Genomic DNA, 27,951 nt, shown 5'->3' on the forward strand with positions numbered 1-27,951 from the left:
GCCCCCATGATGATGTTAAAGGCAAGTCAGTCATGACTTTTCTGGAATGGTGGAGGGGCAGTCCTGCTAGGAGGTGGGACACTGAACCACCTGAACTATCAGGGCCATCCACCAGGCACGCTTCTCTGGCTGGACCTCGGCAGCCTCAGCTCAGTCAGTGGTCAGCAAAAACAGGACGAGACTCGGAGGGATGATGACCCACCTGAAACCACAGGTGGAGGCCCTCAGTCAGGCCCCATATGTGAAAGACCTAGAAGCCAGAACCAGGGTAAACAGGCCTCTCCTCAAACGTGAAAGCGCAGCCAGTGGTGTGCTGGTCAACCAGCGCTCGGGAAGGAGAGCAGGGGGAAGAGCCCTGGTGGCAGCTTTGTCATTTTCCTCGCTGTAAATCCTCCCACCATGGCCAATGTGAGGTGCCGATGTGACATCACTGAATGCAGAGCTGGGAAGAGAGGCACACAGTCAGCTCTTCCAAACACGTCCTAGAGCCCCACTCCGAAGCTGCAGACTCTGCCCCAGGACAGGACAAAGGGCTACATACAGTCCCTTGGGCTCCAGTCTGGCCTAAGTCCTTTCGAAGAGACCTAGCACCTTGCACTGAAGACAACTTCTTCCTTCTACTGAAATGAAACCTGCCTCCTTATAGTCCCCATCACCTGGCCCAGACTCGTTCCCCTAAAGCCCCGTGGTCAGTCTTTTCTCTTTCCTACTTCTACAACCCAGTTCTTCACCTGTGTCTCTTGTGGCAAGGCTTACAGACCCTTGCTGGCCTGGCACCCTCCTCTGGAGGTTGCTGGGTTTGTCCTGTGCCCCTTAAAGAATGGCTGGGCGCCTGGGTGGCTCTGTCGGTTAAGCGTCTGACTCTTGGTTTCCCTTAAGTCATGATCTCAGGGTCGTAGATTGAGCCCCATGTTGGACTCTGAGCTGGGTGTGGAGCCTGCTTAAGATTCTCTCTCCCTTTCCTTCTGCCCCTCCCCTCCTCTCTGAAAAAAAAAGAATGGCTTACAGAGTTGGGCACCTCCTTCCACGTGGGTCTGAGCAATGCCAGCTAGAACTTTTCATCACCGCTCGAACTGAACAAGAGGACCTTTATCTGAGTCTTTCTCTGGATTTGTTCTAATTCCTTGGTTGGTTTATAAGATTCCAGTGGTGAACCTTAACCTTAACCTTCTTTCTAATCCAATACCCAGAACGTGCCCTGTGTAAACTCTGAGGTTATTCAATAACTGCTGGCCAGGTTGACAACGACCATTTTCAGGCCCCTCAGCTCCTCTGATTCTACAAAAGACCAGCCTTAGACCTACACTACCATGAAAGCCAGGGCTGGTAGGCCCCCGTAAGACCACCAGGAGCCCACCCCTTTCCCGAGAGTTGGGCGTCACTGTCCACTGAGCGGCTGTGGACATTGTCTTTACAACAGTAGAGGAGACTCTACTCAAACCAGAACCAGAGCCCTAAACTGCAGGCTTAGAGTATTTTATTCTTGGTCTGACTTTCAGCACACCGGCGCTCTTTATGATCATATATTATGTTGTTATTTTTGTGACTCTTGTTTGTAGGGAACTTACAATATGTCCAGCCTTTGTCCCATATATGTGGACAGGTCATAGGAACACACCTGTCCTCACCTTCCCCTCCAGCTTTCTGCACAAATTATCCCCAGTCTTCACTACAGCTCAGGAGTCTCCATTTCACAGACTGAGGAAATGAAGGTAGACACCTCAGATCAAAAGGCCACACTACTAAGGGGCACCTGGGTGGCTCAGTCTGTTAAATGTCCGACTTCAGGTTTCAGCGCAGGTCGTGATCTCAGAGTCGGGCTCGGTGCTCAGCAGAGTCTGCTTGAGATTCTCTCCCTCTCCTTCCTCTTCTGCCCCTCCCACTGCGCTCGCTCTCTCTCTTTATCAAATAAAATAAATAAATAAATAATCTTTAAAAAAAAAAAATAAGGCCACACTACTGTGTGAGAAGTCCCAAGACCTGTGGGCCCAATGGTCCAAGCTTCCCGGGCTGGCTTCTCTCAGCTTCAGGAGCCAGGGGAGGACCTGGCTGTCCCATCCAAACCCTGTAAGCCAGGACAGCTGTGGACATCCTACTCCCCAGACCCCACAGTTTAAAGACTATTCTTGTGTTGGACCAGGTTACCTCACGGTATCCTCCAACCAGAGAACCTTCTCCAGACCAACAAGAGATATAAATCCTTCCGTAGCTCAGGCCTGGGCCACCAGCTTCCTTCACATGGCTGTGACATCCTCTGTGGTCGGGACAGAGCCTGAGTCAAGGTCCCTCACAGTTTCTTATGGGCAAACAGGTCACAGACACACGTGGCCTGCCACTGCCCACATGCGTTGAAACCTGTGAGTTCCCTGGCTCCAAGACAGACCAGGAATAGTCTGCGGATGCAGGTCTGTTGTGGTACACCCGTCCCTGCTTTGAGAAGTACTAAACAGCCCACAGATGATCCAAACAGCAGGTTGGTAGGGACAGGTAGGCAAGGGAGGAGGTGGCCAATGGTGGTGAATACCATTTTCTCTCCAGAGGACATTTGTCTAAGGTGTCAGCTGGAGTCTAGAATTCCTTCCCATTCTCTCACTATAATACGGGAGCCTGTGCATTCTCTCTCTCTCTCTCTCTCTCTCTCTCTCTCGTACTATCCCAGCCATCCTCATCCTCTGCTCTGGTGGGGCTGCCAGACTGGATGACCCCGAATGGGGCCCCCTCTCTGGGATTCAGCTATTGATGTGTAGGGTTTGTGCAGTCCCTGGCATGCCTGATAGCAATCAGCCTCCCACTGGGATGGCCTTGTGCTGAGTAAACTTTCATGTTCTTATTAAGTGAAGGCTGGTGGTTCAGAATCACTCCGCTGCATCTGTTTGGGGTTGATGCCTAATCAAAGCTCTCAGGCTCTCCTTTGCCCCCTCATGCTGAAAGATTAACATTAAAGAGAAGAAAGGCGCTCTGATTGCTGCTGGGCTGCCAGTTTGGATCTGGAGCTCTGGGGAAGATGGGGAGGCTTGGTTTTACACCAAGCCTTGTGTTCAAATCCCAACTCGGCCATGAGCAGCTGCGTGACTTCGGGCAGTCTCAGAACCTCTCTGATCCTCGGTGACCACCCTCTTTAGGAATGTCTCATGTCCTGTGAGGGTTCAAGGAGAACTTGTATCTGGCATGGAAGGACTTCAAAGCCCTGTGGGTGTGTTAGCTGCTGGTACCCACTCACGATCTCGTCCTCTGACCCATGTTCCAGTCCCTCGGGAGCAAGGGGCTTCCATGGAGCTTTCTGGAATTCACAGACCTTCCATAAGGCATCTTTGGGCAAGAACAAGGGGGTAGAACCAGCCTGTGGCATTCACCCTAACCCTCTCCCAGAGGCATCCCCCAGCAATAGCTCACCCCGTCGGCCCTGCCCCTCCTGCCCCCGCACACCAAGTGGGAGAGACTGCATTTGCACACCCTCATTTTCTTTTTTTTTTTTTTTAAAGATTTTATTTATTTATTTTGACAGAGAGAGACACAGCGAGAGAGGGAACACAAGCGGGGGAGTGGGAGAGGGAGAAGCAGGCTTCCGCCGAGCAGGGAGCCCGATGCGGGGCTCGATCCCAGGACCCGGGGACCATGACCCGAGCCGAAGGCAGACGCTTAACGACTGAGCCACCCAGGCGCCCCTGCACACCCTCATTTTCGAAGGCAAAAGAGACATGGTGCGAGGGCCTCTGTGTAGCTACATGGATAGCTAGATAAATAATTACTAAATAAATAAATGAATAAAAATAAACAAAGAAAGCCTCCAATGAGCTTGAATTGCCGCCGTGCTGAGAGGTAACTGGCAGATTCAATTTAATTATAAGATACAGGGTTATAATGGGGTGTGTGAGGCTCAAGGAGGATTTCAGTTAATGGGAGGACACAGCAGGGACTCCCTTGCCTTCTCCGCCGGCTCTTCTCCTAACCCCACCGCCTCCTTTCCTTCCTTGCCTTGTGGGCTGGGGCAGCGGCGGGAAGATCTGCCCTGCCCTGGAGGCCAAGGTCCAGCCTCACTCCTCTCTAGCCTCAGTTAGCAGGCCCAGGGCTGGGTCTAGTTCAGGATGCCCGAGAGGAGGGGCAGGGCAGGGAGGGGCTTCATGCTCCCAGCCCTGCCTTCTCCCATCCCGGTGAAGGCGTGCAGTCTCTGGAGGACACAGCCCCTGCTGTAAGGTAAGGTGTAGCTACCGGACTGTGAAGAGACCACTCTGATTTATTGGCCTGGGAGCAAAAGTATGCCATCCCCTGGCCTGCCTCCTGTTCAGCTTTCTACCCAGCAAGTGGAAAGGGCATCCCCCAGCCCACTGAGGCTTAGCTGACCCTCTTCCAGCCGCAGGACCCTATAGTCAGCGAGCATGTGCTCTCTCGCTCTCTCTCTCTTCTCTCTCTGTCATACCATCCTCTGTTATGAGAGGCTGCCAGGTTGGATGGCCCTACACTCCGTACACTTCCCCAACTCCCAGGACATCGTTTCTCTCTTCCGCCCCCTTCCCTTGTTCCAGGTGAGAGCAAACGTCTGCCTCCACCCCCCCCAGCCCCCTCACCCCCCACCCCTGCTCTCTTCAGACATGGGCCCAAGGGCCGAGGCTGGCCATTCCTCTCTGACTCCACTGATAAACACCTTAAGGCCAGCTTGTGGCCCTTATGGGACTCTCTTGGTTAATCTTCAGCATTTATGCTTTTATGGAGGCCATAAATGGGTGACAAAGAGGTTTGCAAACCCATAAGTGAACAGTAGCCGCTCTCCATGTTTCCCTGCCCTGCCCCCACCTCCCTGTCTCCCCAGGAGGCAACCCAGCCTTCTCCAGGCATGGACTTTCCAGGGGTCTGGCTCCCACATGGACTTCTCAGTGCCCTCTGACCACCTGGCAGCAATGTCCATGACCCCAGTGGCCAGCACCCTCTGAACACATGTGGTCCCCTTCTTCCCACCTGGGTCTCTGCTGGTCACCTAGGCTGTGTGCTCAGCATCCAGATGACATCCCAGAATAATGGCACAGCCTGGGCTCTGGGATCAGATGAGCCTAGATTTTGGTCCTGGCTCCTACACTTCCCAGCAGCTGTGTGACTTCAGCTAAATTATTCAACTTCCCTGAGCCCGACCTATACAATGGGACTAATAATCCATATTGTCAGGAATCTGTGTGAAGATTAAATCCATGTATCAGTTTTACATTCAGAGCATTTTATTGGGCCTCTACCTTCCCAAAAATCTGGGTCTCAAGAGAAGTGCAAGGGATGGGGTGGGGGTGTGCGGGGGTAAGGAGGGATTTTAAAGGCTTCCTTATGGCCCTCAGTCTTAGTCCTTTGGGGACTCTATAGGTCCTGAAAGAAAAAAGGAGAAAAGAGATGCCCTCTTTCTGCCTGGCCTCCTAGCTGTGATTGACTGGCCATACCAGGAGGAGCCTCCCTAGGGAGAGGGCATAGAGCTGTCAAGCATCTGCTCCCATTCGAACATTACTCACCAATTCCAACTTTCTCTTAGGAAAAGTCTAAAAGCCTTGCAGGCATATGGCCTTCAGCAGTCCCTGTTCCTCACAGGATAAGTAGAGTGATGACAGGCCAGGGGGAGGAATGGCCTTCATGATCCTGTTTCTCTGTCATATTCCCTCACAGAGCGATTAACCCCCTGGGATCAGACATCTTAAACCAGAGATGGCTGAGGTAATCTTGTACATGTGATAAAACTGTTTCCATAAAATTCTTCAACTAACATTATTAAACATTATTAAACTGCATCCAGCCCCCAGGGGGTGGGGTAGCCTATGTCCCCATTCCAGGGTGCACAGGAGTGTGGGAGAGCCTGCCAACCCTGGGGCTTGCACTGATACCCAAGTGGCCCAGAGGAAGGCCATGTTCTGAGTCAGTTGGTGGCCATGTTGGAATTCCAAGCGATGAGAGTTGGGAGAAAAGACCCCAGGCAGTGTCCAAGGGTAGAAGATGAGCCCAGCCTTCCATGAAAGAAAGATGACAAAAGCCAGTCAAGGTCTCAGAGAGCCAGCCCGGTGGGCTGAGACTCAGTTGGTGAGGAGTGTATCTTCCAGAGAACTGAGAACAGAGCGTGGCAAGGTGCACCGGGCATGCTGTCAGGCAGACAGGTGGACTCAAGCTTTGCCACTCAATAGCTTAGGGAGCCTAGGTAAACTCCTTAGCCCTCTAAAATGTCCATTTCTTTATAAAGAAAGGGAAGAATAGTAACACCTGTCTTTACAAGGTCCGTGTGAAGGGGAAACAAGATGAGAAAAGTAAAATGCTCATTGCTGCTCAGTAAATGGCTGATGGGTCTTGACCACAATGTAGAGAGTCAGGCCAGTGGAGCAGGAATCTGGGGAAGCCAGAGGAGTGATGACCACATGGGCACCAGACTTCCCCGCAGGTCCGTGAGGTCTGGGGCCAGGGGCAACATAGACAATCATGGGCCCCACAGCTGGTGAGGAGTTGCTGATAGACGGCCCGCCTTGGCCATCAGGTGGATAGCGCCATGCTAGCCAGTAAATGGAGGGCAGGGGCAGGCGAAGGGCTTCCCCAGTGTCAGTTCTTGCCATTGGTGCATGAAGCTGCATGTTCCTTACCATCAGGTGTCTGAGGGAGCTGTGCTCCCTGCAGAAGCAAGCAAAGGTGGGCTGGTGGTCACAAAGACTCTTTGGAATTACCACAATGATTGTTAACCCTTCTTAAAGGAGGGGAAGCCCACTTGAGCTTTTCATGTAATTCATTATTTTAAAAACTTAAGACGATAGCTGTTTCAGGTTTCTCTTACAAGAATTTAATTGGGATGTAATAGCATAGTTAATTAAATACAAATCAATAATTTAAAACAACTAATTGATACTTAATATGAACGGGGGAAAACTTAGTTCTAATATAATTAACTCAGATAGGTAATGAAATAACCATTATGTCTTTACAACAATGTAAAGTTTGTAATTCTTTAATAAACTTAGAGTTAGCAAGCAATGAGAGTCAAAAATTATGAAACAGGTATCATTGGGCTATTAAACATTTATTACTTGTCCTGGAGGGCCAGAGCCAGACACTAGTCAGGATTAATAAACCTTTGCTATTCCTCTCTTCAGGCCTCTTTACTAGAGAGGTTGATCAGAAAACTGTGATCTCTGCATGATTTATGGGCATCGTTATGGCCTGGGATGTGAACTATAATGCTGCAAACAGGATGAAACAGAATTAAAGCAGAAAACAGGAGTTTAGCAGAATCAAGGTGAGAACTTTCCTAACGTGACACTCTGGCATCCTGTGATGGGCCAGGCATCCTGGCAGAAGGGCTTTTGATGGCCCATCACCTGTGAGTCAGGCCATCAGAGCGGACACCCAACAAAGGCAGACCCCCAGAGAAATCTCCAGCCTTCAAGGTCCTGGGGGAGGACCACCCCAAGACCCGCAACTCCTTTTCCTCCTCGGGGCTCCTGCAACAACTGTGGCTGTGCATGTGGAAATAACTCGCGTGCTGCTCGTGACCCTTTGTTTTCCTGAACTATTGTGTTTGATTTTTGTTCACCTCTTCTCAGGTATATGCCTTGCAGAGTCAACTGGACTATGATCTCATTGTGAAGGGAAGCTGGCCTTCCGTGTTTGTGTCTTGTACATGGTAGGGTCTCGATGGGCTGGTTGTGTGCTGGTTGTGCAGGGCTGGTACTAACACCGTGGCAGAGTCTACCCAACCTACCCCACTGCTTTTTATGTCATTCATTACATAACGAAGAGGTCTACAGACCAAGACATCTGTACTCCGAGGTCAGTAAAGCTGATTACAAATACATTTCTTCAGATCTAAACTCCTGCTCATGTCATCATCCCGGACCCCTTCACCTGGGAACCCCATCATCTCAAACACAAGAAGTCCAAAAATGCACCTTTATCACCCCATGCCCGAACTTACTGCCTTGGTCAGTTACTTCTGCACAGACACTACCCTTCTCCTGTTCTGCCCGACTAAATCCACTGTGGTCATCTGCCCCCTTCCTCTGCTTGAGCCACTCTGTCACTCAGCCCATTGTCTCTTCCCCAGAATGTCTTTCAGATTCATCACTTTCTCTCCATCCCCGTCACCTTAGCCTTGCTAAGGCCACCCACCTGGTTGGCCTTCCTGACACGCTTCCTCTTCCAGCCCCTCAGCTTGTGGCTACCAAGCTAGCCTCCAGAGAATGCCACCCAGAAGTTCGTTATATCACCTTGGATGAGTCTTCCCTTTAAAGAAGGGGGAGGAGGAATCTGACAGTCCCTAACTCCCAATCTGATATTTTGTTTCTGTTTCTTGCACTCACCCTTATCAGCTACTTGATCCTGGGCACCCTTCACCAAGTGCCTCTGATTTTCATATTAACCATGAGCAGAGGGTCTTACTCTCTGTATCCACATTTTATAAATAAGAACATTAAAGCACAGAGAAGCCCTGAGCATCGCTCACTCTCATGTGCTGGAGCCAGGCTCCAGCCAGGACCGATTGTTTCAAAACACACATGGCCTCCTTGTGACTCCAGCCAGGTCCAGCTGACGCCTTCTCCATATGGTCTCAGGAACCATCTGGTGAGCTATTTGCAGCCCCTCCACCACTCTCCTGTGTCAAGGTGGCAGGGAGATAGAGGCTCTGAATGTCCCACTGAGGAAGCTCAGGGTTCTTGCACTTGCTCTCTGATCTCAGGCTGTCTTCAGAGAGAGGAGACAGAGAGCAGATGTCAGTCCAGCATGGCTCACCAGGAGGATGGCAGGCATTGAACAACTGCACTCTCTTGTCTGGGCTTACCCCCACCCATCCGTCATCTGCACAGTGCTAAAATGATCTTTGTAAGATTTGAGTCTGGCCTGTGGTTTCCTTCTGAGATCTGTGAGAGAAGAATCTGTTCCAGGCCTCTCTCTTGGCTTGTAGACGGCCGTCTTCGTGTTCATATGGCACCCTCCCTCTCTATGTGTGTGTCTGCCTCCAAATTTCCCCTTTTTATGAGGACACCAGTCACATTGGCTCCAGGCCCCCCTAATGGCCGTTTTAACTTGATTATCTCTGTCAAGTCCTGATCTTCAAACAAAGTCACATCCCGTGGTACTTCCACATGTGAATTGGTGGGAGAGACATAGTCCAACCCAGAACAAGGGCCCAGCCAGGACTGCCGACCTGTGTCCTCTATTGTCTTGATTCATAGCATCGGCAGCCCTGGGATCCCAGACCTTACCCTGAGAGCTAAGCTAGAAATCAGACCTGGATTCCAGCCTGGGCGCTGTTACCAGCTAGTGCTTTGGCCTTGAACTGTCCTTTTACTTCTCTGAGCCTCGGTCCCTGAAACCAAAATGGAGGAAATAGACCATTCTTCCTCACCTACTTCACGGAGCTACTGTGAGCCTCTAATAAGGTAGTGAATATGACAGCATGGTGAAAAACCAAGAGTCCTGCAAATGTGAAGTAATAGCACTGTATTATTGTCATTACTACTAAGAATAAAGAAATCCTAAGGCTAGGAAAAGTCCCATCTTCACCCTGTGAAACTGAAGGAAAAAGTTTCCATTTATAAAGTCGTCCCTTTTTATTCCTCCCAGAGGAAATCTCACATTTCCTAGACTTCTCTTCCAATGAATTACAACTTTCATTCACTCGGCAACCACCCTCACTTAACTTACTCCGTTGTGCGACGCCTCAGCCCACCTGATTTGATTCTGACCTAGGGGAGGGGAGAGCGGGTCATTACCCAAGAGTCTGTGGTTGACCCTCTCATTGAATCAGAAGACTGTCCCTGAGCTCCTGCCAGGTGCTAGGCACTGTGCTCAGGACCAGGGACTCAGAGCTGAAAACAGCACAATCCCGACCCTTCTGTTGCTCAGAGTCTAGAGACTAGGAGTTCCTAGGGTGCGTACCCTTCTCCCCAAGAAACATGCGCTTTCCCCATAAATGTTTCCTTGCACAGTAGTATTTCTTAAGCCTTTCCTCTCCTCAGACAGTGCCCCCCCCCACCCCATCTGCAGGTGACCCTGGACTTCTTTGCTGTGAACTTTCCTTTTAAGTCAGGATGACTCGATTCACGTTCATCATTTTCCATGGACACCTTTGGTGTGTCCGGTGGTTCTGCTACTGATAAGTGCTCAGCCAAAGCCTGCAGCCTCAAGGTTGCCGTGGAGAAGACCCTGATATCTTGCTGTTAAAATGGGCATCTGTGATCTGACTCCACCTTCGGTCCCAGTGCCTTGTGACAAGGACGGTGGCAGCCTGGCTCTGTCTAGCTCACAAAGTGAAAGATCCCTGTTCTTTGTGTCACATTCTATCATCTCTCCCCTAGGAGCCTGGTTAGTCTGGCAGGGTAGAGATGCCCCAAGACATAGTGGTGACCTCCTGCTTCCCCCTGGCCTTCACTCTTCTCAGTGCCTTTGACAACACACCGCCTCTCCACCTAGGTTTCCACAGTCTCCTCCCCTCCCCCACTTCAGGCCCCCTGGCCTGCTTCCTCATGCAGACCCAGTGACTTCTAATTTAGCTCCGCAAATCTCTTCGAAGAACATCCCAAATTTCCATATGTGGATAGATATCTAATTCTCACTTCACTAATTCTCCAACCTGCTCATTCTTGCAAAGATCCCAGTGGCTTCTCCCCACTTCTCAGTAAGGACTGTCGGAGAGCTCTCTCACTCAATACATTTCTGCAGTGTGCTTGTTAGCGCCTCATAATACAGCTGCCTAAATAATTAAGACTAACCCACACGTGTCAAATTAAATGAGCCAAACACGTTAAGAAATTGCTCATCCTCCATTTCTTTTATTAATCAGGTTTCTAAAAAATTCTTTTCCTGCTCATTTGCAAAAATCAAACATGGTCAGTGAGACTCTTACTTATAATGACTGTACATATGGCCTCTTTCCTCGGGCAGCCACCCTGGGGGCAACCCATTATGTGACATAGGATGGGTTGAGTTGGAGTGGCAGAGACAGCCAACACAGATGATCTGGATTCAACAGGTCGACCCCGCTTTCTAAATGTCTAGGACAATTATGCCCCCTCCGTTTCCCTGAGAGCTTGGGGGGGGGGTCCAGCAAAACCAACAAGAATGTTTGGCCTAAATCCATCCAGCATCTTCTGCTACCCCCACCCCGTGCTTCCCTGGGCTCGATGCAGGAACCCCAGTTCCTTTTCTCATTAGGAGTCCCTGCTGATGTGCTTTAGATGGGCATAAGAAGTCAATGGAAAATATAATAAGAACCGTCAGCAGTTGTATGGTTCTGGCAATGAACAATGCTCCTGCGATTATAATGGGCTGGTTAACGTGGCCCGTTGTCAGCACGCTGAGGCTTCTCTGTAGTCTGAGTCTCAGGCAAGAGGCTATTGTTCGCGGGAGCTCGGGGCGCCTCCTCACAGCTTGTACTTCCGCAGGCCCCCTCCTGGCAGGCTGCATTCCTGCCTCTTGAAGGTGGTTGTTAGAAAGAATCCACAAATATAGTAAGTAAACATCAAAGGGGCTTTGATCCACAGGGCCCTCAACAGAGCAGGAGCCCTTGAAGAAAGGGCCAAGGCCTTGGATGAGGGAACTTAACATCGTCAATTTGGGCGCACAAGATGTAAAGCTGTTTGAAGTGAGGTTGGCTTGGCCGTGCCTTCAGATGAGCGCACGTGGAGGGGACGGAAGAGAAGTGAGCGCCTTTGGAAAACGCACGCTCAGATCTGCTTCTCTGCTCTTTACTGATAGTTAATAAACCCCTTTAAAGAATTGGGAGATCAAAGCTAGCAACCTCCCAAGGCCATGGCATTCTGCCACACTTTGTTTTTCTCTAGGGCAAGAGCCCCTAAGCTTGACTTATCTGTCTTTCACGGGCCCTTTCATCCTGCAATCCATGGAGGGTAGAACCTGAGTGACAAGAGGTGCATGGAGAGGTAGGGAGGGGAAATGATCTCACCCTGTCTAAGCTCCAACAGCATAGCTGCTAACGGGCCAGGGCTCTGAGAAACACCAGTGTCACGGGAGGAGTTGCTGTGATGCACCACTCAGTGGGACCCTCCTTCCCTGCGGGACCCATGGAGGGAGCCCCTGGGTGCCCAGAAAGCGTGGCAAGCCCCAGGAGGGGGTGCAGTCACATGCCCTCTTCCAGAAATCCTACCCCTTGTCCATTCACCATGGCAGCTGTCGAGTTTGTATGAGTCCTAAGCAAAGAAGTAGGGGGGCAGGGAGTCTAAAATAATCCTGGGAAGTCACTTAGCATCTTTGAACTTGGGATTTCTCATCTGCATAGCATGAAGAGCAATAACCTGTCTGCCGACCTCAGGGGGGTGTTGTGGGGGGTCAGAAGAGGAATTTGGTGTATATTGGCTTCAAAACCCACAAGGTGCTTAAGACAAACCAGGATTAGAGGATAAATACCGGCGAGGACCTCTTGCCTTCTTGTGAGGCAGACGTAACTCCAGCCTGACACCCAAGTACAAGGGGCACCCATTTATCAAATACCGTGGGAATAAAAAAAAAAAGTCTCTTGCATTTGCTACCTAAAATTGCTGTTCCGCCTTGCTTTTCCAATTGTGTCAAAGTCTTGTGGGACCAGAATCTACACCTTGTGTCTCTTAGCCATCCCAACTCCTGTGCTCCACATTCGAGTCCACACCTCATAAATACTTGAGGATGGCACCGCCTTGTGCCTGAATATGAGAATGTCCAGGAATCCCCAGACCCAGAAACTCACTCTCTCCCCAAAAGTAGACTCCTCTACCTCCACTCCTGTGTCTTCTCCCAAATTCACCCAACCACTTCTTCATTCCTCTGAACCACCCTGCTCTGTGTCTGGTTGCATTGCTCCATCCTGGACACCACTAGCTGGACTCTGCCTCTCCTTTGGCATTTCTGACCACAGTCCCAGCATGAGGTGGATATAGTCCCCAAGCCTGGGATCTATAGAGCCTCATTAACCTATAGAGTAGTGGTTATGAGCGTGGACTCTGGAGCCATACTGCCTAGATTCAAACTCCTGGTTTGCCGTCAGCTAGCTCTTCCATCTAAGACTGCCTACTTAATACATCTGTAAATGGGGATGATATAAAATGGAGATAATACTGGTATGCACCTCATAGGGTTATTGTGAGACTCAAGTGAGGAATTACCGGCTTAGTAGGATGCCCGGATCATAGCAAGTGCTATGTAAATGTTACATAAGTAACCCTGTTTATGAGAGCAGCAACTTCATACCCACTGCGAAGGGGTCTTTACTGAAACCTGATCCATTCCCCGCTCACTCACCTGTGCTTTTCTTCCAGAGCTGGGCCTCCAGAAGAGAGGATGCTGTCTGGTGCTGGGCTACATGGCCAAGGACAAATTTCGGAGAATGAATGAAGGTCAGTGAGAACCTGCCCACCCTCTTGGGGGTAATGTGGAGGGTGGAAGCTATGTCCTGCAACTCTGGTACCAGGAAGAAGAACCTGGGGCAGTGGACAGAGCCATTTGATTTCCATGAAGTTCTTTATCTAGAAACGTGGGGAAGAGTAGCTAATGCCTGAAACACAGTATGCTTATTCGTAAGCACTTTCTACCTCATGGTATCTTCCTAACCTTTTGTGTCCTCTATTTCTTTTCCTCTCTCTTCCCTACCTTTGTTCCCCAACCACTCACCCAGCACAATTAAATCTGCTTCTATTATCTTTTTTAATCCAGACCTCTCTACCTTTCTCTTCAATCATTCACATTTTTTGAATGCCTATTGAATAAACAGCCCCTTACAGGGCACTTGGGAAAATCCTGAAGAATAAGGCAGCGTTTTTGTTTTCAAAGAACTAACAATGGGAAATCTACCCTCTTTTCCAACTCCACTGGCCCTACCTCTCCCTCTTACTCATGGGCCATTCTGCCTTCGTTTTGCTCGGGGTCTTTCCTCTGAGGCTTGACTGGGTCACAGGAGGTGACAGGAAGGTATTGACATTGATATGGATGCTGGGAAGTAAACGGAGTGCTGTCACTTGTGGGGCTGCTATAATAAAGAGCCAATCCCCTCGTCCCCAACCATCTGTCTCCGTGCAGCTAATAACCCTCTCCATCAGATGCCACAGACTGTTTGTCAGGATTCAAAAGTAGATAAACAATGGCTGGGGATGCCATTTATTCATCAAAGTCAGACAAATGAAGCTCTGGCTCTCCACCAGCTTGCCATGAGCCAGGCCCCTCCCCTCCCAAGGCCCAGAGCCCCTGTACTCTCATTCCCATTCCAGGCATGGAGGAGGCAGCTCACCTGTACCACTGCTATCCCCAAAGTTACACCAAAGGTCTGATGCCCTCTTCCCATTGCTCCTCAGCTGACTCTTCTCCTAACCCACAGTCCATGACACCGGTACCCCCACAGGCTCCCCAGACTTAATGCCTTGCCAGCTATAGGTTTGTGGCAAGCATCCATCAAGGTGACAACTTGACAAGAGTCAGGCCAGCACAACTAAGTGCAAGGAGTAGCCCCTCCTTCATTTTGCAGCCCATCTGTGTGAGAAGGCTGCAGCCTCGAGAAGGCACTTCTCGTTTGCAGAAGCCCCCTGGCTGAGCACAGCCAGGGTTAGGGGCTGCACTGTCTGCATCCTGCCAGATGGTCTTCCTCCCTGACTTGTCTCTTGCTCAGCCTACCTCCTCCCTTCCCAGCACCACCTGTGTGAGAGGGCTAGGCAGTAACTTCTAATTTGTGGGAATTGACAGGGTACCTCTGTCCGTGGTGCTGAATGGACACATTCTCTTGCTGGCATTGCTCATTAGAGAAGCTGAAAATGAGGTTCATGGGGATTGGGGAAGCCAAAAAGTCAGGAGCTGGGCTGGATTTGCAACCTCAAGCTCCAAGTGTCTGACCGCAGTAGAAGGATACTGACTCCAGATCCTGGGGCCTAAAAAGAATCCTATCACAAGTCTGATGAACACGTTTTAACACCCCCACTCCAACCAACCTTTCACAAGTGGCCAGGGGAGGGATATATTAGTCAGCTCAGGCTGCCATAACAAAATACCTCAGACTGAATGGCTCAAACAACAGAACTTTATTTTCTCACAGTTCTAAAGACGGGAAGTCTAAAATCAAGGTACCAGCATGGTCAGGTTCTGGTGAGAAGCTCTTTTCCTTCTCCCCGTGTCCTCACCTGACAGAGAGAGAGAGAACAAGCTCTCTGGTGTCTCTTCTTATAAGGACACTCATCCTATCAGATCAGGGCTCCACCCTTATGACCTCCTTTAATCTTCATTACTTTTGTAAAGGCCCTATCTTGAAATATAGTCACGTCGGGTATTAGGGGCTTTAACATAGAAATGGGGTCTTGATGCATTTGCCATAGCAGAAAGTTGTAATGGTAATACTGACCCAGGGATTAAGAAAATGGTAGGAAAAAGAAATTTAATATTAAGTGGGGAGTAGATATTGTTTAAGTAAAGAGGGAAGGAAGGGAGTCGGGAGGGGACTATAGGAGGACTTGGAACCAAGACCAGGATCTGATTACTTCTGAAGACAGTTAGCTTTACTTTCTACCACAACTAAGCTAAGATGGCCTTTTAAAGATTTTTTTTTGTTAAAATGGGAAGATACCAAACAATGCCCATTCTCTCTGAGCCCCTTCTCCAAACACATGCAATCCACACCAATGTGTCATTCCTTTCAGCTGACTATGGTTGACTTGGTTAAGAATGAGTGATCCCAGGTGCCTTGCCCCTTGCCAAAATCCTCCCCCTGGGGTAGATTCATTAGTAATAAAGCAAGGTATTCAGAAAGAGGGAGGGAATGGAGGCAATGGCCATAGCCAAGGGGTAACAGAGCAGCTAACTCCCCACCCCTGCCTCCCTCTTTGCATGTGGCTGGCTCTCACCCCTCCCAACTACCCCAACACAGATTCATGCACATGCACACAACCACACACCCAGGAGCTGCTGCTGGGTAAACAAGGAGACGAAGAGGTGGCAAGCAAGCTAAACCACCATAGATGATGAGTTACAAACCTCAACTAGCAAACAGGAGACCAGATAGGAGGCAGGTGAGACAGTGGGGCAGAAGGAGAGATGCATATGGTGGGTTGGCTTTGGCTCTGGAGGGTGGAAGGCACAGGAGGAGAACCGAAAGGACCTGCAGGGGGTGAAGGATCCTCTACCCCCACTCCAGCCAGTCTTGCGACCCCAAGTGCCACATTATACATGTGTTGCTCTCTCAAAAAATCACAAGCCCAAACTCCAGCATGTCTGCAGATAAGAAAAGGCATCAGCGAGCATGGGGAGCTATTTTATGGTTTATAATTATCTTGTACCAATACTCAAAATAATTATAACTTCCACATATTAATAATTGAACTGGAATAGCAGCCATGATATAGATCAAGAAACAGAAATCTCTGTCCACGCTGCACTATACACCTAGGTATAAATTGAACAATTGGTAAAATAGTAAAAAATAATTTTCTCCCAGATGCTGGAATTAGTGAGATACTGGAACAATTAGCTGCTTCTTCCATTAAAGATAAGGTGGTAATCATTATATTTCCAATTTAGAATAAATATAAAAGACCTACTTGTTCTGTATTAAGGCATATTTGTTCTGTTTAACAGTATCCAATAGGATGTCTGTCACCCAGGGAGAAGTGGTCCCCTATTTCATCCATTTCCCTGTTAATTTGGTATATTTTTATTTCCCTCTTCCTCCTCCTGCCCCCTGCTCCTTGCTACATCCCCCCCAAAATAAATAAATAACAGCTCGAGAAGGAGCAAGAGAAAAATAATGAATGAAAAGGAGTTTTATAGATCTGGGGTTTATCATAAGCTAGAGTAATCACAATTGGCGCTGTTAAACTTCTCAAAGCAATAAAAAGAAAGCACTATTCAAAAGTCGTTTAAGGAGGCATGTGATAGTCAATGAGAGGTTTGCTGTATTCGGGAGTGCTTAATAGCTTCTCGGATAGAATCAGCAGCATTTGCAGGAATAGAGGTGGTGGGTAATGTGTGTGTGTGTGTGTGTGTGTGTGTTCTTCTATTTGGACTCAACACATCTGAGGCCTCAAATGGAGACACAAACAAAAATCAATGAAGGGCAGACGAGAGAGGAAGAAATAAAGACAGATCAGGCATAAGAGTATCAGGCGTGTTTGACATAATTGTCTTCATGTGATTAAGTACACGGTGCTTTAAATAGGAACTGCTGGAAGGAAATCATTTATTTATTCATCAAAAGTTCATTGAGTACCTACCATAAAAATAATCCCAATTTTCATAATAAATGCCAGACAGTGTTCTAAGCACTGGAGCTTTCCAAGTACATAAGACCTAATCCCTGCCCTCAAGGAGCTCACAATTAAAACACACAGGTACGCCTCCGTGTTACTGTCACTCCACGAAGAAATCCTGCCCAACCGCCTTACCTGAGAGGCGGGTAAATAAATAAATCGCAGCAACCAGCTGATTTATTTTGTGGCACTTACTCTAACTGGTCATCATTGATCAGACTGTCTCATCAGGAAGGCAAAGATGCTGCTCCCTCCTTTCCTCGCCTATCCCTGGGCCTGAGCCTGGTGTCTCACACATAAGGAGTAGTCAGTCAATTTTAATTTACATAATTAATTAGTGCTCCTAGTGACAACAGAGGAATGCACAAAGCCATCCACAGATGCAAGGTGGGTCTTGGGAAAGAACCATCAGGTAGCGCAAACCAACATGGAGCATTGCACACAATGAGTGTGCCCATCTCCAGCAATTCCTTAAGTCTTACCTCTCAGCCTCTCCTCCTATTCTGGGACACTAGCACCTTCCTGGAGGCTGGGGCCCAAGCAGGTCAGCAGAGGGGAGGGCCCCACAGGTAGGTCTCCCTCCTTTCCACACCAGCTCTCCTTCCTCACCCCATCTACTGCTGGGCCACATTCTTGGGGCATCTCTAGACAGATACATCCCACCAGACCTACCAGGGGAACTGTTTCCACTGTTTCCTCATCCTACCCACCCACCGCCCCCAAACACACATCCCTATATTCCCTTCCCTTTTCCTAGCTCTTCTCAATTACCCAGTTTTCCTGGAGATCCCAGAACCATTCACCTTCTCAATGCACATTGCCTGCCCGGGGCTGATCTTACTCACAGGCTCTCACATGGTATCTGGTGAGCGGCTCTGCCTGCCCCCATGTTAGAACTTCAACAACCCTAGCAGTTACAGTGCAACCCGCCAACTCAGGGAGGCCCAGAATCGATGAATGACTTGCCTCGGGTCAGTAGGAATTTGCCGGAAGAGCCAGGACCACATTCCAGGGCTCCTGACATCTGGTCGGTCCAGTGCTCTTGGAATTCTAAAAGAGGAGGCTCAGACCATGAACAGAAGGGAAGCCGGTAACACTTCAGCATGGTTTAGTTTGCAGAGCAAATGCAGAGCGAGTGGCAGGGGTTGAGGGAAGAGGAGACCGAACACAGAAGGCTCCCAGTGGCGTGGGAGAAAATCACGTGGGAGTGAGAGACCTAGGCCAGGGAAGATCATTTCTCAGGAACCAGAAAATTCTGTTAGCCCCTAGGACTGTTGAGAAGGGGAAATGAGGAAGAGGATATTGAATGGAGCAGAAGGAGGCAGCACAGCCCTGGCCTCCCTTCCTGGCAGCTTTCTGAGGCTGAGGTGCGCCTGCGCACAGGGGTGCCCTCTCAGGCCACACATCTGGAGGGGCTGCAGCTTTCCCGGACCTCCCGAAGCACAGCTCAGAGAAGGGAGAGCAGAAATGCCTTCCAGCGCTGTGGTTTTCATCTTCCCGAGAAGAAACAAATGCAAGTGATTAGTCAAGGGAGCTTCTGTTCACTGGAGACCTCTGGGCCTCCTGGGGAGGGGCTCGAGCACCCAGAAAGGAGAAAATGGGATCCACAGCTGGCAGGCCCCCTACAGGCTCTTCCATGCCGTGCCCCGCAGCTGCTGGGCTGCACCATCCTCCTAGTCCAGACTCTGCAAGCACACCTCCACCACGATGCCTGTCCTCGCCTCTCACCCATGTGCGGGAGCCAGAGCTCTGGGATGATGGGGACCCAGGCACCTGCAGCAGCTCTGGACTTCTTAGGGTGATGGCATGGAGTCTATCCTTTCTTTCTGCACCCCTGTTCCCCAGTCCACAGAAATGAGTCTAAAACGTCCCCCTGTTTCTTGCCTCTCCCCTAACAGAGTTGATAAGAGAAAGAGGTGCTCCATCAGCGTAGTGCAAGGAGCACCTAAAAGTAAGGAGCCAGCTGTGTGACCTTGGGCAAGTCCCTGAACATCCAGATGTCAACCTTCTCGTGTATGAAATTTAAATAATGTTGGATACATCTGTAAGCCTTTAAAATGGGATGATTCCAAAATCTATCTTGGCTCAGGGCACCTGAGTGGTGCAGTCAGTTGGGCATCTGGCTCTTGATTTTGGCTCGGGTCGTGATCTCGGGGTCCTGGGATGGGGCCCTGTGTCGGGCTCCGCACTCAGTGGGGAGCCTGCTTGAGGATTTCTCTTCCTCTCCCTCTGCCCCTCCCCCTGCTCACTCACTAGTTCTCTCTCTAAAATAAATGGATGGGAAAATCTTAAAAAAAAAAAATCTATCTTGGCTTTCAACACCTGACCCACACCCTATTCTCACCACTCATCCCCTAATTTTAAATGCTTTGGTCACCGAAGGAACCAATACCAGGAAATTGACTGACAGCCTTACTGAGAAGGCAGATCTGTTTCTTTTTCCCGTCTGCCCTCTGAGAGTGAATTCAGGCCCATGTCGGTTGTCCCCTGGGGGCAGTGAGGGAGTTGAGCAGATCTAGGGGACATGCTGTGGTTTTTATCAGAGCAGAGGGGCAGCAGGGACCTGATGTGGCAGAGAATGAGTCCGATGACCCATGAGCCTCTGACTGCTCTGACTCCTCTGACTGCTGCAGCCGTAGCAGGCTGGCTTTCGCTAAGGGCTTATAACTTCCAGAGACATTCCTTCACTGCCTGCAAGAGTCCCCAGGACGTTAGCTAATACCGTCATTTTGTTAGCTGGGGCTTTGGGGTGCATTTTTTTCTTATTTCATTTTTCTTACTGATGTGTTTTCTTCCACTGGGGCTGCAAAGCTGTTATTTGTATAACGTCCCTGTTTATTATTTATGGCAAGACACAGATTTCCAGGGCACTTTATGATTGTTATTTAATTCACTTGGCGTCTTGGAACAGGGGACCCGCCATTTCCATTCTCCTTCCATGATCGGATAGAGAATTCCGGAGTCTTTCCCAGGCCCCATTCTTCCAGCCACCATTCCTACTGGGAAACCTGCTTATCTAAGGCAGGCTGGGGGCGCCTAGGCCACAGACCCTGCCAAGCTCCTTTTTAAACTTTCTTTTCTCTCCTACCCGTATCCAGTCCTCAGCAAGACCTAGAAAAGTCACCTCCCAGATATTTCTTGAATCCATCCACCTTGTCCATCTCACGGCCACTGCCCTTGTCCCTGCCACCACTCTTCCTCACTGGATTACAGAAGTGCTCTCCTAACTGGTCATGCCCCTGCCTTCCCTCCCAGTTCATCTTCCACACTTCAGCCAGAGCAATATTTCAAAATGCAAATCTGATAATGTCACAGTCTTCTTGAAAATATTTCAATGGCTTTATGTTGCTTTTAGGAAAAATACCAAAATCCCTGGCATGTTTTATGAGGCTCTACATGATCTGGTTCCTACCTACCTCTTTGGCCTCATCTTATCCCCTTAATACCATACCCCAGACACATTAGCCGCCTTTCAGCTCCTCAAACAGGAATGCTCCCATCTGCCACAGGGCCTTTGTCTATACTGGTCCCTGTTAGCTCGGTCTGCACATATAAGTTCTTATTGCCATTTTTTTAACCAACACTTGTTTTCCCTGCCAGTCTGCAAGCTCTGTTGGGTCTCCATGGTATCCCAGGACCCTCGCATAATGTTTGCACAGGGTAAACACTGAAAGAAGAGCAAGAAAATTGACCTTCCCTGCTTCTGGTCAGTGGCTCCCAAGATGCTGGGACTGGGTGATCTGAGAACCATGGACCCCCTAGAAGAAACCTTACAGATCATGTGGGGAAGAAGAAACTGAGACTCAGGACAGTCATATGACTTGTCCCAATTACCACAGCCTGCAAGCAATAGAGCCAAGACTTCTGACCCAAGGGGCAGTCCTCTTTCCTCTTCACCATGCTAAGTTCTTGAAGTCTGGAAATGACAGGGTTGAGTGGATCAATCAGTGAAGTCTGCCCCCTAAAAATGTGTTGAGGCTATGTTTTGAAATAGACAAGAAGCAAATAGTGAAGCAAGGGGAATAAGTTCTTTGATATAGACGTGCCATATATAGAGTAAAGCCATCACCCCCTATGAGCCCAGCACTGTGCCAGGCATGGGAGCCTCAGAGAGGCTGGACACAGCTCTGTCCTCAGGAACTTTTGCCCTCTGCTGGGAGGAGACTGGATATATTTCATACTAAGTTAATTTTGTGGTTGTTTTGATTTTGTTTCTCCTTTTAGCATTGTGGGGAGTATGCTTAATGGTTAAGCACTGTAGCTTGGAAGTCAGAGAAATCTAGATTCAAATCCCAGGCATAATCAGAGCAGGTTTAGAACCATATCATCAAAGGTTCTCAAGGCCAGAAGGGACCAAAGGTCATCTAGTCCACACCCTCTTCTGATGCCTCAGTATCCGCACCACGTACGGATGCCCATAAACACTTTTGAGTACTGCGGTGCTGTGTACTCACTTCCTCATCAACCATGCGTCCAGTACCTACTCTGTGCCTCGCACGGTGCTAGTGGGCCCTTGACCTGTAGTGACACAGTCACTGCCCCCAGGGATATTGCAGCTGTTAAAATACGACATCATAATTGCTGTAACCAGCTATGCACAGGAGCTAGGGGAGCAGATAAGGGGAATCCAGTCCAACCATGGGCCAAGTGCATAGTGCCCAGGAGTGCCCTCCTAACTGTTTTTATGAAGCCATTGCAACCTATGCTTACATCCCTCCAAAGACAGAAAACTTGCTATCTACGAAGGCCATGGGCAGCTCTTCAGCCAGGCTCTCAGAAAGGGTCTTAAATATAACACCCTTGCAACCCCACGTCTCTAGAGCTTTATCGTCTAACTGCACTGATGCCCATGGGACCCAGGGACTTAGGTGACAGTCACTGGCAGAATCCTGGGGTCTCACCCTATGCCTGCTGTGTCCTGAGGAAGCTCCTTTCTTGTCTCTGCCTCCATCCTCAGCGAGCCTCAAAAGCTTCATCACTGAGCGCTGAGACCCTCCCGCCACCCCCCTCCCCAGGGTGAAGGAGTCTGAATAAATGAGCGTGTTTAATGGCCTTCGGTGCCATAAAGTTTTTAGAGCTGTGTGCTGGAATGAGCAGGTTCAGGCTGAGATGAATTATCCACGGCTTTTATCAAAGGAGAGTCAATAAAAACTTGAAGGAGCTTGCCCCATCTCCGTAGAGTGGCCCATGTCACATCCCTGGGTCCTGCGTTCTGGAAATAATAATCGGACAGACGTATTTTCCCCTCCTGTTCCATCTGCTTTCTTCCCTATGCCTTCCCTCCTCAAATGTATTAGTTTCTATGGAAACTGTGTTGTTACTGGTATGGGAGGAGTTTAATGACATTCAGAAGTACCAAATCAAGTCCATTTATATAATGGTTTGAAATACACATAATGGCCTATGGAATATAGGACACGGTGACAGTTTCAGTAACTGTGTACAGAGTGTGGGATAAATAGAGCAATGTAATACTCCCCACCTCCAAGTCAAATTTGCCGGGAATAACCACTATTCTTCAAACTAAAGAACAGCACTTCTCAACCATTATTCATGAAAGGATCTCAAACACTATACCAAGCTGTTCTCTCACTGAGGAAGGAGGAAGGCTGACCACCGGTCCTCTTCACCCAGAGCTTTGACCAGAGTCAGCCAGAGCAGGTGCAGAGGAGAGAGTCGGACCTCAAAGGAGAGAGGCAGGGAGCAGCCATTCTGTCCTGGGCTCCTGAATGAGGGGGGTTGGGGGGGAAGGGGGCCTCCGCCCTTGACCAGCCTGCTGGACCACATTCCTCCTGCATCTATTCATATGGTTGGTTTCTGTCCTATTCAGAGTCTTATCAGGCGCCTACTGCATGCCTGGTGCGGTGAGAGACATGGACATGAACAACACATCGAGAGTGCCCTCCTCTTCGCTCAGGTTCTGCCAGCAGCCGACCCTCAGCAAGGTCTGGCGTTTCATGGTCCCTCTGGGAGGTCCAGGGAATGCCAGAAGGATGACAGGGAATTGACACAGGAAAGAGAGGGCATCCGACACAGGGGGGACACCATCCAGCCTGCTACCGCAATCCCAATGGGAAACTCTGAGAAGGGAGATGGAATGCACACCTCAAATTTAGAACACCCAAGGAGTGGGGTATGGGTCTCCCAGCTCCCGGCAGGAATGGGTTGTGGCCTGTTTGGGTGGGGTATAAATGCCCTGGCACTTTTGGCCTGCTCTTTGTGAGGCAGAGTGACCTTTGGCTCAAGATAAGGACGTCAGGTTGCAGACCCCGGGGATCAGGACCTGGCCTTCAGGCACTGAAGTGGTCAGGCCTCGGGATACGGAGAGGGACGGGGGCCACTGACAGCATCGGCTACAGCTCTCAGAGAGTTTTGAGTCCAGTGGGAAGACAGGCATGTAAGAAAATAGAAGGCAGGGTGATGGGAGAGCTACAGAAGTGTAGGGGTGACGTGTTGGTGGAGCACAGAGGGGAGCAAGCCATTTGCTTTGACTGGAGTAATACTGGGGACTCCGAGAAATCAGGAGAAGGGTGGGGGACTAGTCTACAAAGACTCAGGGCTAGGGAGGAACTTTCATGCACTGCCATCATGTAGTCTTCATCTCATCACAAGGTAGGTATGTTATCTCCATTTTGAGGGTAAAGAGGTTCAGAAAGATGAAGTCATCTACCTAAAGGCATCCAGCTATTACCTGGTAAAACAAAGACTCAGACCCTGGTCTCTTTATCTCTGCCCTGTCTGGGGGAGCTTTGTGTGTTTGGGAGATGGCGGGGGTGACTCCCTCCTTCACCGTCAAGGGCAGACATGACCAAGCTCCTGTTGTGGATCTGTGTAGACTTCTCCCTCGCCCCAGCCACCAACCACTGTCTCTCACATCTCCCCACCTCGCGCTGCCCACAGACCCCCTGTCAGCCAGCAAGGTGCCCCTCTGATCCTGCCCCAGATATAGACTGGACTGACTATACCTAATACAGAGTGAATTATCTAGAATTCACTGCCCTGGGGGTATAGGAAAGAGGAGACGAATCCTGGGGAGGGGGTGCCTCAGTTCTGGTGACCCCACAAGCATGCTTTTTCTACCCTGTCTTCAGCCTCTTCTCTCCCAACCCTGCTCTAAAGCCTATTGCTTCAGAAAGAGGAAGAGGGACCAGGCATACACATTTCCCTGGAGGAGCATTTCTATAGCGTGATAATAGGTTTTCTGTGAAATACAGCCTCTGTGGTTAAATACGGTGGGGAGAAGCTGAGTTAGCCCTTACTGAACAGGTCTGTCCCACAGAACGTCTCAGAGATTTTAATATGTCAAAGGGCATGGTGAACCACCAAGAGGGGTATATTGTTCACAGAGTTTCCCCAACTTATTTGACTACAAAACATGTTTTAAGACTAATGTTCTCTGGAATCCATTATGAGAAATAATATTTAAGGCCCAGATCCGCCACCAACTTGTGTGACTTTTGTCAAATAAGAATAACTCAAGCCTGCCTATGAGGACCAGTAAAATAGCGGCGGGGGAGGGGGGGGACGGACTCTTTAAAAACTGTAAAGTACAATAGAAGTAAGATGGTGCTGTTATTTATTTACATGAGACAAACACATTCAGTTTCCCAAAGAGCACTGCATTAGAAGTCAAACAAAAATAAGTAAATAAATGTCTTTTTAAAAAGTTCAGTTCCTGGGCGCCTGGGTGGCTCAGTTGGTTAAGCGACTGCCTTCGGCTCAGGTCATGATCCTGGAGTCCCGGGATCGAGTCCCGCATCGGGCTCCCTGCTCGGCGGGGAGTCTGCTTCTCCCTCTCCCACTCCCCGTTTGTGTTCCCTCTCTCGCTGTGTCTTTCTCTGTCGAATAAATAAATAAAATCTTTAAAAAAAAAAAAAAAGTTCAGTTCCTGACTAGGTATGTGAACTTGACCTTGATCTCTCTCTCTTGACCTGTTTTCTCATCTGCAAAATGGGTAAACTTGGGGCACCAACACTCTTTCCTCTGTGCATATGTTGCAAAGAGAAATGATGCATGATGGTTGTGTTGGCGCTTTGAGAAAGCATAAAGTACCATAAAATGCAAGGCATCATTATTAGTGTTCCAGGCTAAAACCCTCAATTCAGTCCCATTTTGCTGAGATCAAAACAGGAGGTGTACTGGGGGAAGGGACCAGCTAGTGGGAGAGATAACAATGACTAATAATTTTCATCCATATGTATGATGTTAGGAGCCTTGTATGAGCATGTCGCTGAGGGGAGAAAATGAATATTTCATGAGTAAACACTAACTGTAGTATTAAGATGAAATGGACAGAAAGGCCCCAGCTTACCTCTGCCACGGGGTTCAACTAGGAAGGTCAGCACGGGCTCTGTGATTAGGCTCTAGGGAGCAGGGCAGCCAGTCAGGAGGGAAGAGCTCAGCCTCCCAGCAGAGATGGAGAGCTATCTGTCCCCCGTGACTGGGGGAGATAGTCCTGCCCTGGGAGGGAGAAGAGCCAAAGCCCGCACATAGACCAGCTGAGTAGCCCTAGGCAAGTTACCATAGCCATGTCTACACTAGAAAACGCGGGATGATAAGATCAGCCTTGCACGGCCGTGAGGTTTCAATCCAAGCCCAGCTGTTTAGAAGAGGGATTTGTAATGCACACAGGTGGGAAGTGTTATTACTCATTTATTCACCCAGCGGACATATATTGAACATCTACTAAGTGCCAGTCACTGCCGCAGCCAATGCTTTATTATTTACTGTGTGCCAAACGCCATGTGCATCATTTTATACACATCACCTCCTGGCATCATCACTATCGTCCTGAGAGGTCTCTGTTATTACTCCCATTTTCCACATAAGGAAATGAAACTCGAGAAAGATAAATAACTTGCCCAAGCCAGATAGCTAGGAAATGGCAGAGTCCAGAGCTGTGAGAAACCAAAACCCTTTATTCTACCTTAAATGGCCCATCCTCACCCGTGGTGCTTCTGCAGAGCCAGCCGGGCACCCTGCCTCCAACTCCTACCGGCTCTTCCCCGTTCCGTCCATGCTTTGTGCTACCTACCACCACTACCACCAGACCTGCTTCCTCACCCAAAGGAGGAAACCTTGCGGTCCCCTCTTTTGGCTCTCCAGGATACCTTCCCTTTGTTTTCTGTCTCCACGCTCTTCTCCTGACCTCTGTCTGATCGTCTGTCCTCCATAATACAGTCACCCTGGGAGTTTTCATTTCCAGCCCCATCCAACAGGACTTTGGCTTCCAAGACCCTGGACAGCCTGTATCTCTTATCTGGGTCACCCATTGGGTGGTGTGAAGATCGAACACCTCCCACCCCTGTAAGACCTTTAGAAGATGGAGTGGAGGCATCAGATGGGCAGTGACAGGGTTAAACCCAGCCAAACCTTCCCCGGCCCTCTCTGCCCACCACACAGCACGAGGACACAACCATCTCTGCAAATCCCTTCCCTACAGGGCAGTTTCATGTTATCTTGGCTCATTCTTTCTCCAGAGATGAAGAGATTGTTTTAAACCTGCCGCCCCACCAGCTCTGCTCCTGGCTTCCAATGCCATTAAGTTTCATTATAACAAATAAACACCACAATGACATTTATAAGTTACCACTGAGCACAGAAGCACAAATATGAAGCAGATAAACTGCATTTGATCCAAATAATTACTGCAGGCAATATTGGGCTTAGTCTGAGCTGGCAGCCGGGTGCCGAGTAATTTATTAGATTGCGTAAGGCAATGTTGCACGTTGAGTTTTTCATTATTGTGTCTTTTCCCCTCTCCGTGGTCTAAATAGGTTAGAGGAGTTTAGACAGTGTGTGGCCAAACAAAGACAGACTTTGCTCAAGCAGATTAAGGCTGGGAATTACAGCCAAGTGTCCAGGAATGGCTGCTTCCCAACCAACATGGCACTTGAGCGAGAAGAAAGGTTTAGGATTATCTTGATACTGCCAACCAAGGACAGTTCCCTGTATGTACTCCCCACCCACTGGCCTAGATACAAAAAGAGGCCCCACGAGGGAGTACACGGAAGGATGGATGGAGCCCCCAGGACTCCAAGCCTGCTTTGTGCTACCTACCTTTGTGCTCAGCCAAAGACCCTCCCTACCAAAAGGCCCTCCCGTAGCTTGGGGCAGCCTCAGACCCCAGTCCCAGACCTCTCCTGCAATAAATAAAGGGAAGGAAGCAGTGTGCCAGCCAACTCTGCAAAACAAAGCAATGAGAGCTGGCTACTGGCAGCCACCTCCCTGCCAAACCCAAACTCATAAAGTTTGATTCAAGGGGTTACAATACCTCCTATTCAGAGTCCCTCCTGCCCCATTCCCCCAGCTTAGTAAATTACCCAATAAGCAGCAAGGACCTGTAGTTATTGTGCAGTTAAATGGTATTTGCCCAGTAAATCCTGAGCAGAGTACTAACGGTGATATACAGTAACTAATTACGGACATGAATTCTCTCCCCAAGGCGCCAAGCGTTACCAAATATTGTTGCATTTAGGGGAGGAGGCTTGAAAACGGTTCTGTTCCTTCCAGTGAAGCCGGGAGTAACTCTTCTATTTGAGGAGCTGTCGGCACATCCAGTGGCACTTCTGGCTAGGAAATAGAGATGTCCTGGGGGCGGGGCCGGAATGGGGCCTGGAGAAAGCTCCCACTCGCTGCCCACCCCACCCCTGAGCCCTGGGGCCCATGTCCCCGCAGAAGTCTCCCCCTGGACACCAGCTGGTCCTCTTTGGGCCACTAAGGTGGCTGTCGCAAA

General features: G+C 49.4%; 1 protein-coding gene across 1 annotated transcript in view; it reads left to right on the forward strand.

Annotated features, from left to right (window-relative positions):
- The first annotated feature begins 6,435 nt into the window (after positions 1-6,435).
- KIRREL3 (kirre like nephrin family adhesion molecule 3) overlaps positions 6,436-27,951 on the forward strand; it is a 128,359-nt gene continuing 106,843 nt past the window's right edge. The window contains exons 1-2 of the mRNA XM_021696232.1: positions 6,436-6,451; positions 13,254-13,331. Coding sequence (XP_021551907.1) covers positions 6,436-6,451; positions 13,254-13,331 — 94 coding nt within the window. The remainder of the gene's footprint in view (positions 6,452-13,253; positions 13,332-27,951) is intronic.

This window comes from Neomonachus schauinslandi, chromosome 11, assembly GCF_002201575.2.
Source record: "Neomonachus schauinslandi chromosome 11, ASM220157v2, whole genome shotgun sequence".
Lineage (NCBI taxonomy): Eukaryota > Metazoa > Chordata > Mammalia > Carnivora > Phocidae > Neomonachus > Neomonachus schauinslandi.